The 19,350-nt window shown below is 42.1% G+C and overlaps 1 protein-coding gene across 9 annotated transcripts in view; it reads left to right on the top strand.

Moving 5' to 3' along the window:
* Positions 1–19,350, top strand: part of LOC310754211 (connector enhancer of kinase suppressor of ras 2-like) — a 324,198-nt gene that overhangs the window by 147,089 nt on the left and 157,759 nt on the right. For all 9 annotated transcript variants that reach the window (XM_083595841.1, XM_083595842.1, XM_083595840.1 and 6 more), the window contains one exon: positions 11,349–11,390. In XM_083595841.1, the coding sequence (XP_083451967.1) occupies positions 11,349–11,390 (42 nt within the window). The remainder of the gene's footprint in view (positions 1–11,348; positions 11,391–19,350) is intronic.

Raw genomic sequence — 19,350 nt, 5'->3', positions numbered from 1 at the left:
TTGCATCCAGTGCAGGGCTAAGTAACTGTCCCATGAGCACAAAGACTTGCACAACACTTTCCCCAGCCTCCTTTGCGGGGGGCCCCGGCCCCCAAACCCTAGAAGGGTTAGGGGATGCACAAGAGCAGGTTTAGAGGGCACACGGGCAGAAGAATGAGGAGAAAGTCCTCTTGTGCACACATAAATTCTTGTTCTGATGAGATACAAACCTTGCTATCAACTCCTGACTGCTGCCAGCTAGGAGTTGGAAAAGATGTGGTTCTGGTTAATGAGAGTGTGAGAAGCAGGAGCAGAGGCTGATTGGGTCAATTGGAGATAACCAGGGGCACTAATGTGGATTTAGCAGATTGCCTAATGAGGAATAGTACTCTGGATTTTTGAGCATGACAGTTGATCAGGCCCTACTTAACCGTAATTCCTCCATTATTAAAGTTAACCATCCTGTTAAGCTCTATATCAACAGAGTAATAACAAAAATCCCAAATATTTTCTATCACTCAGCATATAACTAAGTTTCAGGGCACAGTTCTAAGGCTGGATGAGAAGTAGGTCATATAAATAATATAATGATTACTCAAGTCAAAGCATTTTTTACCCAGATGAATGTTAATTTCACAATTGCCGCTAGAGTTTTAAAACCATACGGCTTGTATTAAAGTTGCTGTTAGATTTTTTTTTATTAAAAAAAAAGACATTGCGGGTTTCCCTTATGATAATGATTTTCCTTTCTTTTTTAAAAAAAGAGGGGAGAGTGAAACCCTTTGCAAGGTAGCACACCCCCAAAAAGCCAAATTCAATGCCAGAGGCTGATTGCCTCCTCGTCACTGTGCAATTATATCAGATCTCTTTGGCTTGAAAGAAAACTTCTGACATTTCAGCTTAAAGAAAATAAAAATCTAAAGAAGTAGCTGAAGGGGAGATCTTGTGGAATGCTAGACTTGAAGCAGATAACTTGGCAGGTAGAGAATTTTGGAATAATCCTTCGGGTGACAAGCCAGATTTTTCTCAGAGAAGCTGTTTTTATTTCCCACAAAAGCCTTTTGTAGGCAAGGCATGTCACATTTGGTTAATACAGGAGAGAGTCAACAGCATTGTACAATTTGCTTCTATTCTCATCCAAAGAAGGCTGTGATTTATTTGCTTCCTTAAGTATTTTTTTATCATTACATCGGTTCATGGGATACACCTTCAGTGAGTGAACGTCTGTTGTGGAGAGCTCCACACACGTTCATGCCTTCATGTAGGTTATCTACATACAGCTGTTCCTGTGTGGGTTCTCTCGTTGTGGCTAAGGACCCCAGTGCAACAGAATTAAATAAAAAAAGCAGGACTACAAATTCCACCCCACTAAAAGAGGTAACAATATCCTTTAACATGCGGTGCAGATGTGTTATATATTCTGCAGTATATATTCCAAGGTGCTGAAAGGTATGTGAACAAATGGTAACCTTTTTTAAAAAAATTGAAAAACTAAATACAAGAGCATGTACAATAACATCTTCAGAAGTGCTCCTGTTCAGAATTCCAGGTGTCAGCCTCTGTGCCTCCCCGTTTAGCTTTAGGCTGTTGGATTAGGCTTGTTTTAAGGACTTCTACAACTTTCACCATTGCTACCAGCCTTCCCAACTGCCTGGCCTCCCCCTCACTATTTCTCATCCTTGATTCTTGTTCAGAATTTGCATACATGATTAGCAGCACTATAAGAGACCTTCAAATCTCCAAGTCTGCCTCTAGTTACTATACTGGGTGAATGTCTTGTTCCTTTCCTTTGGTGGTTCAGGACTTCTCATCGTTAGTTTCCTCTTGGGGCTTAAGGTTGCCTCTGCAGCTGCTACTCAGATTCTCTTTCCTCTGCTGCCTGCTTTATCCAGCATGGTGTGGGTACGTCACACAGAGTCCTTGGTTGTAGCTACTCTTCTGTCATTGTGGCCATCTGTATTTCTTCTGTTCCCTATGACAATGTGGTAAAGTGCTTTCTCTTGGTGCCGCCATCTCTCTTCCTTCCATTCTATATGCTAGCAGAGCCAGAGTTTTCCCAGCATCTCCCCCTCGCCATGCCACATCATTTCTGGCCTGACTGTGTTTACACCTGCCTGGAACAGACCTAACATGGAATGGAGGTTGTACACAACCACAACCACCTCCAGGCAGTTCAACCGACCACTCCAAAAGCCTCTGAAGATTTTTTTGATTTGTTGACTGGAATGGACAATTGCTCTTCAAATGATATGTCTGCAGATGGACATCCAGGGATCTCTACAGCAGGACAGGTGCACCTAGTGGTCAGGAATAGGAAGGCGTGTACTTGGCTTTCTCCCTACCACAGTTACAGAATCAGTATATTCTGGACCAGATCAATGCGGTGAAGCAGGTTCAAGTTCAGATTCCACCCATCTTTGTCTTTGTGTGACTTTCAGCCAGTCACCACCTCTTGGCCCAGCTTACCCAACCTCATTATAGGACAAGCAGGATAAAAAGTGTAATCAGTAAAGAATAAATAAATGTTCAAACCGCGCTGCATAATTTTCCACGTGCAGCATGAAGGCAAAGAAACACATCTGGAGATACAGTTTAAGTGAATACATATTAGAGGAAATTATGTGTGTTCCGATATGTAATTGCAAAGGTAATAGTGGCTACATCAAGTACAGCTCTTTGGAGCTGAAATAAAAGCATTAATGCACCTGAGCCTTCCTGACCACTTATATTAATGCACATGAATGGTAAAGATAATTCTATGCGCAGTTCACTAAGAAGTGAAAGTGGTTGTTAGCATTATTATTTCGACTCTCCCTGCCCAGCTTCGTTTAGCAGAATATGATTTGAAGTGGTATTTATATTTTCTTTCTGTTTGGCTTCCTTGCTAGATTTCCGGACAGAGTAAGAAGGCTTACAAGTGAGCAAACAAAATTAAGCAGAAATTGCAGAGATGTCCCTATGTGACTCTGAGCTGGTGTATCTATATGAATGTATGATTGTGTACGTGTATGTACGCACAATGAGAGGGGATTGAACCAATGTACAAGATTAATGAGAATATTTTGACCATAATGCCAACTATGTGCATATCAACATGACCTTGTCATGAACAGAACACAATCTGGCAAGCTTTATTGTCCCATGGCTTCTGTTCATTTCAGTGACGTTAGAGTGGGTAGATTCATCGGTGAAATGAAAAGAAGATATGTGGCTCATTTCTACAGTTATGCATAGGTAGGCTCAGAAAGCATGACTAGCCCATTGTTTGATCCAGTCAGGCTTGCAGGCACTTGAGGTGAGCATTTTCAAAAGCCTCCAAGATGCTAGCATTTAATAGTGACCTCCCATGCCTCTCCATTCCCCAATATCATATGTCAAGGACTTTGGGTCTCGCAAAGCAAGAAGTTTAGAAAGTGGTGGCAACTGCTCCTGGGACTCTATAGGATCATCTTTCCCTACTGGGCATGGGGTTGTCAGTCTCGGAATCCCCCGTAGGAAAATGATACTATTCACATCATTTCCACTAGTGTTGTTTCCCCAGTCTAGTCCCATCTCTGACTGGGGTCTTTGCTGTGCTGGGTCTTTGGAATCAGCCATGGCCACCTCCACCACTTTCCACTTTGCCAGCCATGGTCATTCTTGACCTTTGGGAATGCGGAGGTAGGAAGAGGTAGAGGATGAATCTTACAAGATTGAGTCAAGCATTGCCTGGCACACCCTGCTCATGGAGCAAGGCTCTGCTTGACCCAGTCTTGGCACAATAAAGCACAATCTTTATTTTTCAAGTGCCTCTACATGAGTGATCGTGGTGTCTCTAATACAGCCTTCAGAGGCAAAAGTGGCAGAGCAATGAGTGTGATTTATACCTTTGTACAACAGGGTAGCTTCTACACATACTCCTGTAGCTCGCCTCTATGCTCCATCCATGCTAACAAGGAACATTTTCAGAGTTCAAGGGCACATTCCACCAAGTCAAAACACTCAAGAGGGGCACAAAGTGAGGCCAGTGAGGGGTGTGGTCTGGGGGAAGCAGGTGTGCTTGGGAAGGGGATGTGGCCTTTTGAAAACATACAAGGGCCAAACGGAGATGCGTGAAAGGTCGCTTTTGACTCCTAGGCTTGAGATTCCCCATCCCTGTTTTATATGAATTGCTAGGAAAGACCCCGTCTGAAACTCTGGAGCATCATATCAGTCAGTGATCTGACTTGGTTTGAAGCAGCCTCCTATGTTCATGAAGGGACTCGGGTGGCACTGTGGGTTAAACCACAGAGCCTAGGGCTTGCCGATCAGAAGGTCGGCGGTTCGAATCCCCGCGACGGGGTGAGCTCTTGTTGCTCAGTCCCTGCTCCTGCCAACCTAACAGTTTGAAAGCAGATCAAAGTGCAAGTAGATAAATAGGTACCGCTCCGGCGGGAAGGAAAACAGCATTTCCGTGCGCTGCTCTGGTTCACCAGAAACCACTTAGTCATGCTGGCCACATGACCCGGAAGCTGTACGCCGGCTCCCTCGGCCAATAAAGCGAGATGAGCGCCACAACCCCAGAGTCGGCCACGACTAGACCTAATTGTCAGGGGTCCCTTTACTTTTACCTATGTTCATATACTCACGAAATACTCAGGTAGGACTTACTATAAATCTGAAGGGGATAATAGTAATTACTATCATATTTATTATTAGTTTTTTTCTAACTTTTTTCACCAAAGTGACTCAGAACAACTTAGAGAAGCAAACATTGAAAATAAGAGCAATCTATATTATCTATTACGTTTTGTAGCCAGTCCGATTCATGAGGACAACTGCTGGCACAATTGCAAAGCTAATCAGGGTCCAGTATGGTTTCAAATTGGATGGGGGACTTCGTGTTGAGATTCCTGCATTGCAGAAGGTTGGACTAGATGACCCACTCTGCAATTCTATGATTCTGTGCCAAATTTATTCTGGCAACAATCCACAGATTCTCAACTAGGCTTTAATATTTCATTTAAAAGCCCCAACATTATCATGGGCAGGCCCCAAAGAATATTGTAACTACAGAAAATTGGCATTTTGTTTAATTGCCAGCATGTATTAGATCCATAATAATACATTTTGCGCTATTTAACTAAGGTATAACAGTTGACATAATATGATACACACAAACACACACACGTAAATTCATGTGTGTATACTTACAAATACAGGTTTGTTTTTTCAAACTTCTGTGATTTTGTATCAGTCGATTTTCTCTTTCATATCTGAGTTTTTGAATTCTGTAATTTCCACTATAAAGTGACACTATCCTGAACACAAGCCTGGCCTGCAACCAATACCTTGGAAGGAATGCTGCAAGATTCCCTCTTACCTGGGAGTCAGCTCCACTGAACTTAATGAGTCTTATATTTGAGTAGACATATATGGGATTGCACTGTTAATCTCATTACTGCACTGTTAATCTCATTATTTTCAATGGAGTTTATTTCTGCATGAGGAGTTAGTGTCCCAGATGGTGCTTCAAAGGATAAAATTGACAATTTGGACAAAGGCATATATTTATGCAATTGATTGTGATTAAATGGCTTTCTCTGTGTAATGTGCAAACCACTGATCTGGATGTTTGATCTAGATGTTTGATTTTCTTATTTTGTCTTTGGGAGGATGAAAATCTCTGAAATATTTCAGTCGTTGCCAAGGTGTTTCAGAAAGTCTTCTATATCTGTAAAAGAAACCCCTCAGTACTAAGTTCCTGTATTGTAGCAAAATCATATTATCTTTTAGATTTTCATTACAGATGCATGTTATTGCAGGACAGGATCTTCAAATTAACAGGCTAGCAGATATTCACTAAATTTATCTGCTGTCAAAGCTTGCTAAAGAAAAAATGGGAGGAGGGGTCTTGCTTTTTGCAAGGTAGACTTTTCAGGCGTTAGCTGCTCTCCAATAAAATACAGCAGTGATGGTGCACCTTAGACCTGGGGGCCAAATGCAGGCCTCCAGGCTTATCTGCGTGGCCCCCCGTAACGCTCCAGGCCACACCCATCCCCACTGACCCTTCTTCACACTTCTGGTGTTTTTGCCTGACTGGAATGTGTCATTGAATTCAGATAAATGCCTGATAAATTCAGATAAATGCCTGAATGAAAAGTAGAGAAGGGTGTGTGTAGAAGATAGCTCTCTATACAAAATTTACATTCCTTACTCTACCCACTTTTGCTGCTGGTCCCTTCCACTACTGACATCTAACCTTGAAAAGAAACTGGGAGTTAAATGGCTGGACTGCCAAACAGATAGCATTTCCCTCCACTATCTGTCTTTCACCAGGAATAATTCCCTGCTTTCCGGCATCTTCCCCAAATTATTGTCTCTATTTTCCTTTCCAGCTGATGTTGAGAGGGTACTATTTAAAAAGTGTCCCGCTGTCCCACCATGCCCTCCATCACGTCTCCAGATAGTACAGGTTGCTAAAATGTTGCAGTGCACAAGTAGATCACTAGTGGCCGAGGCCCCACTTATGCATTAAAAGCAGTATCATGGGTTTCCCCAAATAATAATGGGAACTGTAGTTCATCAAAAGTGCTGAGAGTTGTTGAAAGATACCTTTTCTCCTTAGAGAGCTACAAATCCCAGAGTGATTTAGCAACCAATCCCTCTTACCAGGAAGCACTGGGAATTCTGCCTCTGTGTGCGGAATAAGGGGGCGGTGGCAGTTCTCCTAACAATTCTCAGTACCTTCAACAAGCTACAGTTCTCAAGATCCTTTGTGGATGCCATGAGGGATTAGATGAATTCATTGAGGCAGTTGATGATTACCATATTTTTCGCCCTATAGGACGCACTTTTTCCCCTCCAAAAATGAAAGGAAAATGTGTGTGCGTCCTATGGGGCGAATGCAGGCTTTCACTGAAGCCTGGAGAGCGAGAGGGGTCGGTGCGCACTGACCCCTCTCGCTCTCCAGGCTTCACGCAGCACTCCGCAAGCCGTGGGAGCCTGGCGCTGGGCTCCCACGGCTTGCGGAGAGTTGCCTGCATGCCGAAGCCTGGGCGTGCTGAGCTCAGCGCGCCCAGGCTTCAAACTTTGCGCAGCTCTCCACAAGCCGTGGGAGCCCGGTGCTGGGCTCCCACGGCTTGCGGGGGAGCTGCCTGTTCTGGGGGCTGGGGTCGGGGGAAGCTCGGGCTTCCCCCGCCCCAGCCCCGCGCCCGGGGGGAAATAAATCCCCCCCTTTATTTCCCCCCCAAAAAACTAAGTGTGCCTTATGGGCCGGTGCGTCCTATGGGGCGAAAAATACGGTACTTGCCATAATATAGATCACCTGTATTAGCAGAGGTAGTACAGTGGTACCTCGGGTTACATACGCTTCAGGTTGCATACGCTTCAGGTTACACACTCCACTAAGCCAGAAATAGTGCTTCAGGTTAAGAACTTTGCTTCAGGATAAGAACAGAAATCGGGCTCCGGTGGCGCAGCAGCAGCGGGAGGCCCCATTAGCTAAAGTGGTGCTTCAGGTTAAGAACAGTTTCAGGTTAAGAACAGACCTCTGGAACGAATTAAGTACTTAACCCGAGGTACCCGAGGTAATTTTTCTTAATTAGTTGTGCTTTTCTTTCTCTATTTTTTTCCTTTTTTTCTTTTTTGTGTGTTTCTTTTTTCTGTAATTTATGGTTTTTTATTCTGTGAATTTCTATTTTTCTTTTTTTGGAAAACTTTAATAAAAATCTTTTTTTTTAAAAAAAAAGAACAGTTTCAGGTTAAGAACAGACCTCTGGAACGAATTAAGTACTTAACCCGAGGTACCACTGTATGTCTCTGAATAGCAGGTGCTTGGAAACACTAGTAGGGAGAGTGCTGTTGTACTTATGTCCCGCAGGTCATGTGACTCACATGGGAGTCCAGCCCCAGAAGATAGTGTCCTGGTTTGGGGGCACTTTGTATTGGAGGATATGTGATTGGTCACAGTGAGAGCAGAATGCTGGACCAGATGGGCCTTTGTCTTGGCTCAGCAGGGTTCTTCTTACATTCTCTTTCTAGGTCAGAGCGGAGAACCAGAACTTTGCTAGAACGTTGCTCAAGTTTTCTGGTGGACACCATTCACACAACTTGTTGAGAGTTGAGAGCTGAAAGATGCAGTCTTTCAAGGGATAAGTGTGCATTGTGTATGGCAACCATTCCGACAAAAATGGGAGTGGATATTGTTGTTGTTTTTGGTCCACAAACAATACCTAACTGATGACTCCCCCACCTCCCACCCATCTGCATTGTGCTAGCTTTACATTGAAATTAATGGCTTCTGCATTGACGTGAATGGTGCGAATAATGTAATAATAAACAGCGTATCTTTTGTTGGAAGCCAAGCTGCGGCAGAACAGAAATAGTACTCAAACATGGGGCGGAAGGAAGATCAGAGCCTTCTTACACCCAAAATGTATCTATAGGCCAATGGCTGCAATTTACAAAATGTCGTCTGTCTTTGGAAATGGGGAAGGGGCTGTGTTTTCCACACTGTTGCAACAACCCCCCCCCCCAATCCTGTAGTGTGAAATTGCATTTCAAACTAAATCAAACAAAGAAAATATACCCAGGCACAACTTCTGTTGCATGTGTCAGGAGCTCTGCTGGATCCCAGCCATTATAATTAAGCACCACAATATATTTTGTGATTCTTTGCAATCCTAACCAGTTTTGCAAGGGAACAAAGCTGACATTGGCACTCACGTCTATGCTGTGGAGCTGCCAAATACTTTAATTAGCCTGCATTTTGCTTATTCTGCAGGTAATTTTTAAAGGAGTCAATTAACAGAAATGTTTTTTGTCAGTATTTGTGGTCAGTTGAAATCTGTTGTTGATAATATTTAATTTGCATGTGGCCAGTAATTACGGTCAAACAGAGCTTTGTTCTAGCTAGTCTGAAGTTACATAGATGAATTAGTTCACTTAGTGCAGGCATGGCCAAACTTGGCTCTCCAGCTGTTTTGGGACTACAACTCCCATCATCCCTAGCTAACAGGACCAGTGGTCAGGGATGATGGGAGTTGTAGTCCCTAAACAGCTGGAGAGCCAAGTTTGGCCATGCCTGACTTAGTGTCAACAGTGTATTGAGCTGACGGTTGTCATATTCTAGGGAGCAAATGTATTCCTTTGTGTTTTTAAAATGTTATCCCTTTATGGTTTTAAAATCTCAGGATTCAAAATACTGCATGAAATATATACAGTTAAACTGGCCAACCATTTGAAGGTTGGGGCATCAGCTACCACATATTCCTTTCTGTTTGTTTGTTTGTTTGTTTGTTTGTTTGTTTGTTTGTTTATTAAATGCAATATTGTTTTAATTTAATATTTGTATGTATCCTGGCTCTCTCACCCAAGACACACAGACAAAGACACTTACTTGGAAGTAAGGACAATATATTTATTCAGGCAAGTAACAGTACAGGCTTGGCAGTAGACACAGGATCTAGGAGTCAAAATTCAGGAATTCAGAAGCAGGGCATGAAGTTCAGGACCAGGGCATGAAGTCCATGATCAGGCAGAAGCACTGAAGATGTCCCAACAAGATTACCTACCTTTCCTGCCAAGCATTTGTAGATGAGGTGTCGTGCTCTCACTTGTGGGACTCTTGCTTTGTGTGAATATTGGGATTGCTAGCACAGGCTCCATCAGTTGGGTCCGCTCCCATCTGCAAAGGTGGATCCAGGTGACAAGGCTGCCCCCTCTTGTTCAGACTGTTGCTTTTCAGTTGCTGCTGCCTCCTGTTCAGCCACTCCTTTTGGTTGATCAGAGCCCTTCCTGGTCCCCAGTGAGGCTTCCCATGCTGCGGGAAGGCTGGATGGTAGAAACAACATCCCTGCTCCCCCCTCAAATGTGGCTGAAGTCAGGGTAGAAAGGGGAGATCCCGTTCCTCCAAGGTCCTCCCCTTTCAGTCCTCCCTCTGTTTCCTGCTTTTCCAACAGATCCCACTGACCAAAACCCGATCCTGACAGCACTGCACAGCTCACAACAGTCTGCCTCTTTTCCAGCAAACCATCTGAGCTCAAAGCAGCTAACACTAATTTTTATTCTGAAACAAGACCTGTCTTTAATGAAAACTGCAATGCTGCAATTGTAAAACCCTATCTTTCAAATGCAATAAACCTTAGGCAGAGAAAACCAGTGCTCCCAGTGGAGAAGTACACCCAGTGCCCCACTTCCCCTGTCCTTCCACTTTGGTCCAGGTGATGTGTGTCTGTAGAATGAACACAGCCCTGTTTATAACACTGCTCACTATGTGCAGCATTGAAAGACAACATCATGGTGACTGTCCTTGGGCAACACAACATGACATCCGCTCATAAGATGGGGCACTTAGGGGTGGTGGAGAATCACAGAGTTGGAAGTGACCACATGGGTCATCTAGTCCAACGCCCTGCAATGGAAGAATTGTTTGCCCAATGTGGGGCTCATGTTCTACTGACTGAGTGAAAATGAAAGTGACCCTGAATGAAGATTTTAGTTGGGGCATTCCGTTCATTTAGCATGTATGTAGCTGTTTTCCTGCTATCATGTGCTTTGCATGGTTCTCCTTGGTAGGTCTATCCAAGCACTGATCAGATCCAAGCCTGCATAGCATCAAGTGGGTGGCTGCATCATTTGCCCTCCTTTAGCTTTTCCTCACATGGCAGGAAAAACTCTTGATATACACATAACTTTCCAATTAGGTGTATTAAAATTATGCATGCTCTGAAGAAAGCAGGTAGCATTCTTACCCTCTCCCATAATGTTAAAACCTGAAATAATCTAATGAAGCTGAAGGGTGGAAATAGTTCAGACAAAAGGAAGTATTTCTTCATACAGCACATGGATTTGCTACCGCAAAATGTACTGATGGCTAGCAATTCCCCCCCCCCCAAAAAAAAACCCAGTAGTTGACCAGAGAGTCTGAATACTGCATCCACAAGTGGGAGCCAACACTCTATAGTCACGTTTCCTCAAGTTTAGAGGCAGTTGTCGGGGAACACAAATAGGAGAGTCCTGTTGTGTACATGTCCTGATTGGCCAATGTAGGAACAGAATGCAGGATTCTTCCAGCAAGACTCTTTCTACATTCTTTTTCATTCATCTTGGTTGGTTTTTTCTCTTTGATGTGTATGATTAACCTCCTTTAATTGATAAAAGTTTGAACTGAAAGCATCTTTGTAAATTCAATGAACATTTAACCATATGAAAGAGAGGGGTTGTTGCTGTTTGCATCCCAGAAAGAGCAGGAAAAAGCTTCCGAGATTTTCTTATAAACCTTAAAAGCAATTTGAATCAGTCATGGCTAGAGTGGCACATTATTTTTCAAGGAGTTGTTAACATAGCTGAGGCAAAGTGGATTTCTAAGGATATTAAATACTGCTTCTCTCTCCCTCCTGTTGTTACAGGATTGCACAGTATATGAAACAGAAAATAAAATTCTTCACGTGGTAAGTACACATTTTGACTTTTTTTATGGTTGTGCTTTGCACATGTCTGTCCCATATCCATGTTATAATCTTGTACATAGGATCTTATTTTTGTATTTATAACCCACCTTTCCTCCTTGGAGCACAAGGGGGTGTACAGGGCTGTCCCTGTAACAATATTATCTTCACAGTTTAGTCTGAGAGACATTGTCACCCATTGTTATACATTGTCACCCAGTGAACTCTGGGGCGGTGTGGGCATTTGAACCTAGTTGCCCAAATTCTAACCCAACATACTAATTGCTGTCACACAACTCTAGGTTGTGTGTGTGGCTGAACCGAACAGAGTTTGTGATAGAGGTAAGTCTCCCCCTGCTTTATCCTGTCTGTTCCCTGGAATGGCCCTTCTTTCAAGATATGCCCTGCCTGAGCTCGCAGAACCATAAAACAGAGAGTATGTATAGCTGAAGGTGTATTGTTCAGTCAGGACATCGACATCTCACTCCAGGGGCCTTCTGGCAGATCTCTTACTGCGAGAAATGAAGTTACAGAGAACCAGGCAGGGGCACTTCTGGCCACCTGCCCAGTGGAATGCCCTCCTGTCAGATGTCAACCTTCAGGAATACATCTGAAGGTAGCCTTGTATCTGGAAATTTCTAATGTTTGATTTCGTAGAATTGTAGAGTTGGAAGGAACCACAAAGGTCATCTAGTCCAACTCCCTGCAATGCAGGAATCTTTTAGGGTCTTGGACACATGAGCCTGAGATTAAGAATCTCATGCTCTACTGACTGAACTATCTCTTCAGTCATGTTTCACTACGTTTTTTTATATTCTGTTGGAAGCCGCCCAGAGTGGCTGGGGCAACCCAGTCAGATGGGCAGGGTATAAATAATAACATAATTATTACTATTATTAATAATAATCTGGGGTTATATAAACTCATAAGTTTAGCTGGAGTGAGGGGATTCAGCCAGTACAGTGGTACCTCGTGTTATATATGCTTCAGGTTACAGACGCTTCAGGTTACAGACTCCACTAACCCAGAAATATTACCTTGGGTTAAGGACCTTGCTTCAGGATGAGAACAGAAATCGCGCGGCAGCAGTGGGAGGCCCCATTAGCTAAAGTGGTACCTCAGGTTAAGAACAGTTTCAGGTTAAGAACAGACCTACAAAAGTAATTAAGATCTTAACCTGAGGTACCACTGTATAGCTGCTGTTGAGCCCATCTCAGCCTGAGATCCGCTCATCCCTGTAGACCTTTGTCTAAATTTTTGTCCTTGTAAGTTGAACCCACTGATTGAAGATCTTTGCTCTGGAGCAACAGATTTGTATATCATCTGAGTGACAGCCCTTCAAACATGGCTGTCACATGGTCAGTTCATCAAGCCTCTCACTATCTGGAAGTAAGGCCCATTGGACATGGTGGATGTTAATATGCGCCGGAAGAGGCTTCAGAGCCCTTGTTTGATTTGAACCACTTTTAAAATAAATAAGAAGAATTGAGAATCTGGTGCAGTGATGACAAAAATTCAGCCTGGCAAATAAGTATACTAAATTCACCCAATTGCCAACATTAGTGATCTGCTGTATATCTGAGGGTCTGAAAAATAATAAATAAATCTGGTAATAATAAATCTTTCTTCCAATTATCATTATTTAAAATAAAAAAATACAATAAAATAAAATAAAGGAAGTGGATGTTTCTACCTAAATGTATGAAGTGAAAAAAGTCCTACCTTGTTCACTTTCCAGCTCTCTTAATGATGGATTTTACCATAGTATTTAATGAAAAAGATACTCAGACTTAAAAAAATAATGATATATTTTGATTGTTGTCATTCCTCTGGACAAAATTTCATATTTTTTCGTGCACGTGGAATAAGAGGAGGTTCTTCATTTTTTGAATCTCGTTTAAAATTAGCAAACTGATGCTTTGAAATAATCTTTAGGGCTACCTTTTGTAAAAAAAGAAAAAGAAAAGAAATTCATTTCTTTTAAGCAAAGATGTATAATTAACTTTGTAGGCAGTCTACATTTCCACTAAGCTATAGTAAATGTCACTTTATTAAAAACTCAATATAGGTTTTAAATCAATATTGACTGCCAGGTGGCTTCAAAGGAGATGTTGTAACCATTTGGCTATTTATAGAATGGTTTTTAAAACAAAAACCCTAAACCCTATTGATGCATCATGTTAATTATTATAGTCTTGTGTGTCAATAACTCACAGTGGGATTGCAGTTCTTTATAGATTATGCTAAGGGTAGTTTTTTAGCAATTTGTCATGCCTAGAATTTCATCAGTCAATGACAACTGGAGTGTAGATTTTTCTAAAAACAGGCAAGCCCAGCAGTAATAGAGTTCTTGCTTCTTTCACACACTCGAGAAGAATTAACAAAAGCAGTTATTTAAAATAATAAAAAAATTGACCATTTGATGAGTAGGAATTATTATTATCATTTAATTTATATACCGCTTAATTGCCGAGGTTGCTTTTAAGTGGCTTACAAGTGTGAAACCAAAGTAGGCATAATTAAAATACAAAATAAAACAATTTCATCAAAACATTAACATAAACATCAAAAATTAAAATGTATATAACTCAAGCCCATCAAAACAGCACAATTAAAACAGAAATTCTCCCTCCCCACCCCTCACAAAGAAATAGTTGGTGAAATTTAACTGAAATTGTCAAGAGAGAGGGGAGATGGCACTTGTCCTACTTAACCTTAGGTTTTTAACTTTAAAGAAGGCCTCTGATTCTTGCTCTGTCTACACACTGTATATTTAAAGCACATCCGCCAAAGAATCCTGGAAACTGTAGCTGTTTTTTTTTAAGGGTGCTGGGAACTGTTGTTCTGTGAACTATGGTTTCCAAGATTTGGGAGAGTTGGGGATCGGGAAACAGCTTGAAGCTGCCACCACAACTTTCTTCTGGTCACACTTCTTGGTAAGAGCACACTGGTAAACAACAATCATCTCCTGAAAATGTAAAAAAAAAAAATAATAATAATCCCAAACCTGGCTGAAAGCAGCAGATAATCAGACACCATTTCTGCAGGCAGATAATTCTTCCAGGAAACGGGAAGGGCGATTTTAGCCCTGCTTTAGAACTAATCAGGCTAGATGTGACAGAATCTAGCCTAACTGGTGTCTCGGTTGCAGTTAAATTAGCTAATGTTCCTTAGCAATGAGTGATCCATACTGTCTTTTTTTCAGGTACAGCAGGGGGCTGAAATCCAATTACTTCTGAATGCTGCTGTTTTGAATTGGGAGTATGAACTTCCACATTCTGGAACTTATAGGCCAATTATGAGTCAGTACAAAATTGCAGGTTTCTTTTGAAATTTGGCTGGCCCTGACTCTGGCCTTTGTACTGGCCCTTCCAACTCACACAGCAGTGTTCTACTCCAGGTGAGGCTGGTCAGTTAGGGAACACTGAGCATTGCCCCAACAACCTCAGTCTTCATTCCTTCCAAGCCCACCTGCCTGCCTCCCGGCTTCCATAAACCAGAGCAGAAAGTGGTAGCACAGCCTGTCAACTTTCTCTTCCTCAGTCTCAGTGTTATCCTTGTACAACTTAGCAAGGAGAGGGTGAGCGGGAGCAGAACTATAATTTGTTAGTTCTCCCTCTCATTGGTAAAGGTAAAAAGGTAAAGGACCCCTGGACTGTTAAGTCCAGTCAAAGGCGACTATGGGGTTGTGGCGCTCACCTTGCTTTTCAGGCAGAGGGAGAAGGAGTTTATCCACAGACAGCTTTCCGGGTCATGTGGCCAGCAGAACTAAACCGCATCTGGCACAACAGGGCACCGTGACGAGTGCCAGAGTGCACGGAAATGCCGTTTACCTTCCCGCCGCAGCGGGACCAATTTATCTACTTGCACTGGTGTACTTTCAAACTGCTAGGTTGGCAGGAGCTGGGGAGCTCACCCCATTGCACAGATTTGAACCGCCGACCTTCTGATCAGCAATCCCAAGAGGTGCAGTGGTTTAGACCATAGCATCACCCTCTCATTGACTCTGGCTTCATTTATTGCTGCCTGCCTACTTTCCATCCATCCCCAGTTGCTCTTCTCTACTATACTAAGCTTTCTTGTTGGCAACAACATGGATATTTTCTAATTGGACAGCGGCAGTATTGTGAGTGCCTTCTCATGTTCCTAACTATGTCATTTGGATCACAGGTTCTGGGGGCTTGAATGGGTTCACATTTATGAACAGAGCCCAAATTTGCTCTTCTTTGGCGAGCCCCTTCCAAGCTTGGCTCTGGAAAATTCTCCTATTATATGAATCTCCATGCAGCAATTTAGTACTCAGAAGTGTTGCTAGTCAAGTGCCAATCTTCCAGCAGAAACCCACCAGTAAGCTTCCAGTACAAATAATTTGAGCAAAATCACTGGACAAGCCACTTAAAAGGCAATTCCAGAGAAAGCAGTTTTTCTGACTTCAGCTTTCCATTTTCTCCTTTCATCAGCTCCATTGAAAGAAACCAGAGCATTATAAGTTCTTAGCTGATTGTGGATGAACAAGTATTTATGAAAATGTTATTTCTCTGGTTAGCATGCAGTTTCTCTGTGAACCCACTAAATACAGTTACTGGAAATGTCTACTTCTGGGGTTTGCCCCCCCCCCTTTCTTGAGCAGTAGCACAGCATTAGAATGATGCTCAAAGTTCATAAAAGCTGAGATCATTTGTTTGGCTTAACCAATTCCGCCATGTGATACTGAAGCCCTCTTGTGATGCAAGCTGTACCACAGTTTTGCAAGACTCAATTCTGCACAGAACCATGTAGGCCTTTATTGAAGTGTGTGGCAGGTGCATAAATAGTAATAGTAACACAAGGGAAAAACTGTTTAAATGCTCACAAACTTGGCAAAGTCTTTGCAGATGTTTATATTATGGATGGGACGCGGGTGGCTCTGTGGGTAAAACCTCTTTTTTTTAAATGATATTTTATTAAAGTTTCAAAAGAAACAATATGGTTTTTAAATGCTTTGTGTGCTTTAACCTTGTCATACCACAAATATGCATGCCACCCAAAAACGTTATTAAAACCTTCTAAATCCAAAATGTCTGTGTTCTCAAGAAGCAGCCATTCTTTCAACCAGCAGAATGCTGCTGATTCATAATAGAGTTTAAGGTCTGGCAGGGCAAATCCACCTCTTTCCTTTACATCAGTTAGTATTTTAAATTTTATTCTGGGCTTCTTGCCCTGCCAAACAAATCTAGAGATGTCTCTCTGCCACTTCTTGAAGCAGTCCATTTTGTCCAAAATTTGCAATGATTGAAACAAAAATAACATTCTTGGCAATACATTCATCTTTATAACAGCAATTCGACCTAACAAGGAAAGCTTCAAATTTGACCATATTTCTAGATCCTTTTTCACTTCTGACCAACATTTCTCATAATTGTCTTTAAATAAAGACAAAACCTCAGCGCCTAGGACTTGCCGATCGCATGGTCGGCGGTTCGAATCCCCGCGGCGGGGTGCGCTCCCGTCGTTCGGTCCCAGCGCCTGCCAACCTAGCAGTTTGAAAGCACATCAAAGTGCAAGTAGATAAATAGGTACCGCTTACCAGCGGGAAGGTAAACGGCGTTCCATGTGCTGCGCTGGCTCGCCAGATGCAGCTTGTCACGCTGGCCACGTGACCCGGAAGTGTCTGTGGACAGCGCTGGCTACCGGCCTATAGAGTGAGATGAGCGCACAACCCTAGAGTCTGGCAAGACTGGCCCGTACGGGCAGGGGTCCCTTTACCTTTACCTTATATTATGGATGTATGCTTTGTATTGTTTTATTAATATTATTGCTTAATGCAAGTTTCATCATGGCCTTTGGCTAGAACAATAAACTTAGGAAAATAAAAAGAAAGAATAAAAATCCCAAAAAAGGAAAATAAAACAGCATTTTTAAAGCCCAAGGCTAATTCCCAATTAAGATCAAGGACAATTGAGATTCTACCCCATGTGAAAGTTTTCACATGGACCAATGTAGATGCAAAGACTTCCAACCAGCAGACGCTGGGACACCGGGGAACTATAATGTTTGAATAGGTCTAATGTATGCAATTGTATAAAGTTTGTGAAATAAATAATCAATGTACTGTTTGATTCATGTACACTGGTATTACAAGTTGATGGAGCAGAGAGGGAGATAGGAATACAAAAGCTGAAGAAAGCTAATGCGCAAGCCCAGTGTTCTGGGAAAAACATATAAAGTGGAACAATGAACAATTTCTAACACATCAGTTCCATTAAGGAAGTAAGACGCAGTAATTTGGAACTCTGAAATCAAGAGAGAACATTAGCTGAGGGTGCCAGAAGCATCTGTTTACCACTATTTCATTCATCTATTCCAAGAATATCTGACTCATCTATTAAGCAGGGTGTGCTTCCTGTCTTCAATGAGGTGGTCTCCAAAGAATTTTTAACACATAAAAAATACAACCATTACAATATCAACCATTAAGCCAATATCATCTCATTGGAACTACCAGCAACTAAAATTGTCACATACAACACGTGAGCCAAAGGCAGACTGAAAGTATAATTTGTAACAAGTCATTGAGCTTCCTTAAAAATCAGCCAGGATGAAGAGGCAAATGTGTTTCCCTGTTTCTTTTTTCACTAGGCAAAACACATTCTTTGTGTGACTTACAGAACACATTTGTTTTATTTCTAGTATAGATACAGATATTTGATTTAGCTTCAATGACAGGATCAGGCCGGGGTATGTGTGTGCAGGGGGTGGGGTGGAGAGGTCCTTGTTAAAATAACATGCATTTTGTTTCTATATTACTGGGTAAAAAGTATTTCAATATACATTTTTTAGAAAAACTCAAAGATTCTGAATGGTAATTTTTGATGTTTTTCCTTTCTGTGTCCCCCTCTCCCCCATGAAATTGTCAAGGGCAATAGCTAGTTGATGAAGATAGTACAGTATTTACTTGCCGGGTATAAGAGATGTGGGGCTCCTACTCAGAAGGCCCTCTCCCTCGCACACCCAACTGCAACAACCCTTACTGACATACTACACAGCTGTACCTCAGATCCCGATCTTAATAATTAGACAGGCTCATATGGCTGCAAGTGTACTTCAGATATCCTAGTGCCAAACAATTTACTTTTGCTATGTGTCAAAAGGAAGTTCTGCATCTAGAATTTCTATAGCTGCACTGAGAAACCTCCAGCTCATGAGCCCAATCAGGCTTAGAGGATTGGCCCTGGGATGGATGGATCTATCAGTTTTGGGTTTTTCGCATTTTTCCAATCTTAAATTGAGTTCACCGCATTTTTGCATCAGTTGGTGATGTATTTTTTCTTCATTATTTCCATGTGCATTTATTTTTTTATGCATATATTTCTTTTAATATATACATCATGTACACGTTTTGCTTCACATGCTCATTTTTGTAACCAATTTTCCTGAATACAATGTAGGATGCTATTGTAATGTATGCTATTTTCACCAGTGTAAACATTGGTGTGCACACAGTCCCCTAATATACCCCCCCTCTCTCTCTGTGTGTGTGTGTGTGTGTGTGTGTGTGTGTGTGTGTATGTGTGCTTGCATGCATGCATTCTTTGGTTGGAGAACGGCATTTCAAAATGAAAAGACATCTGGATTCTGAAGAATATCAGAGTTTTGGTTCACGTTTTTGATTTAGGAAGTGTGAAAGAGGTGGGAGCAAACTCTCACATTCCTAGGTTGGCCAGTACAGAAAACAGGATGCAGATATTTGCTTGGATCCAGCAGGCCTGCTTTTATTTTCCAAGATATAAGCTTGAAAAAAAGTAGTTTTCCAAGATATAAGCTTGGAAAAATGTAGTTTGTGAGCCCAGCATCAGTACAACACAGACCTCACAGTTGTTGTTTTTAGCAATTGTCACTCTGATCTTCCTCCTGCCGCTTTGATGGCTCCTTGTCTAAATGAGTCTGCAGCTGCTACAAAGATGTGTAAATTAGTATGCTAATG

The sequence above is a fragment of the Podarcis filfolensis genome, assembly GCF_964270895.1.
Source record: "Podarcis filfolensis genome assembly, chromosome: Z".
In the NCBI taxonomy this organism is placed as follows: domain Eukaryota; kingdom Metazoa; phylum Chordata; class Lepidosauria; order Squamata; family Lacertidae; genus Podarcis; species Podarcis filfolensis.
The sequence above is the reverse complement of the archived record's forward strand: the minus strand, read 5'-3'. Positions and strand labels throughout refer to the sequence as shown.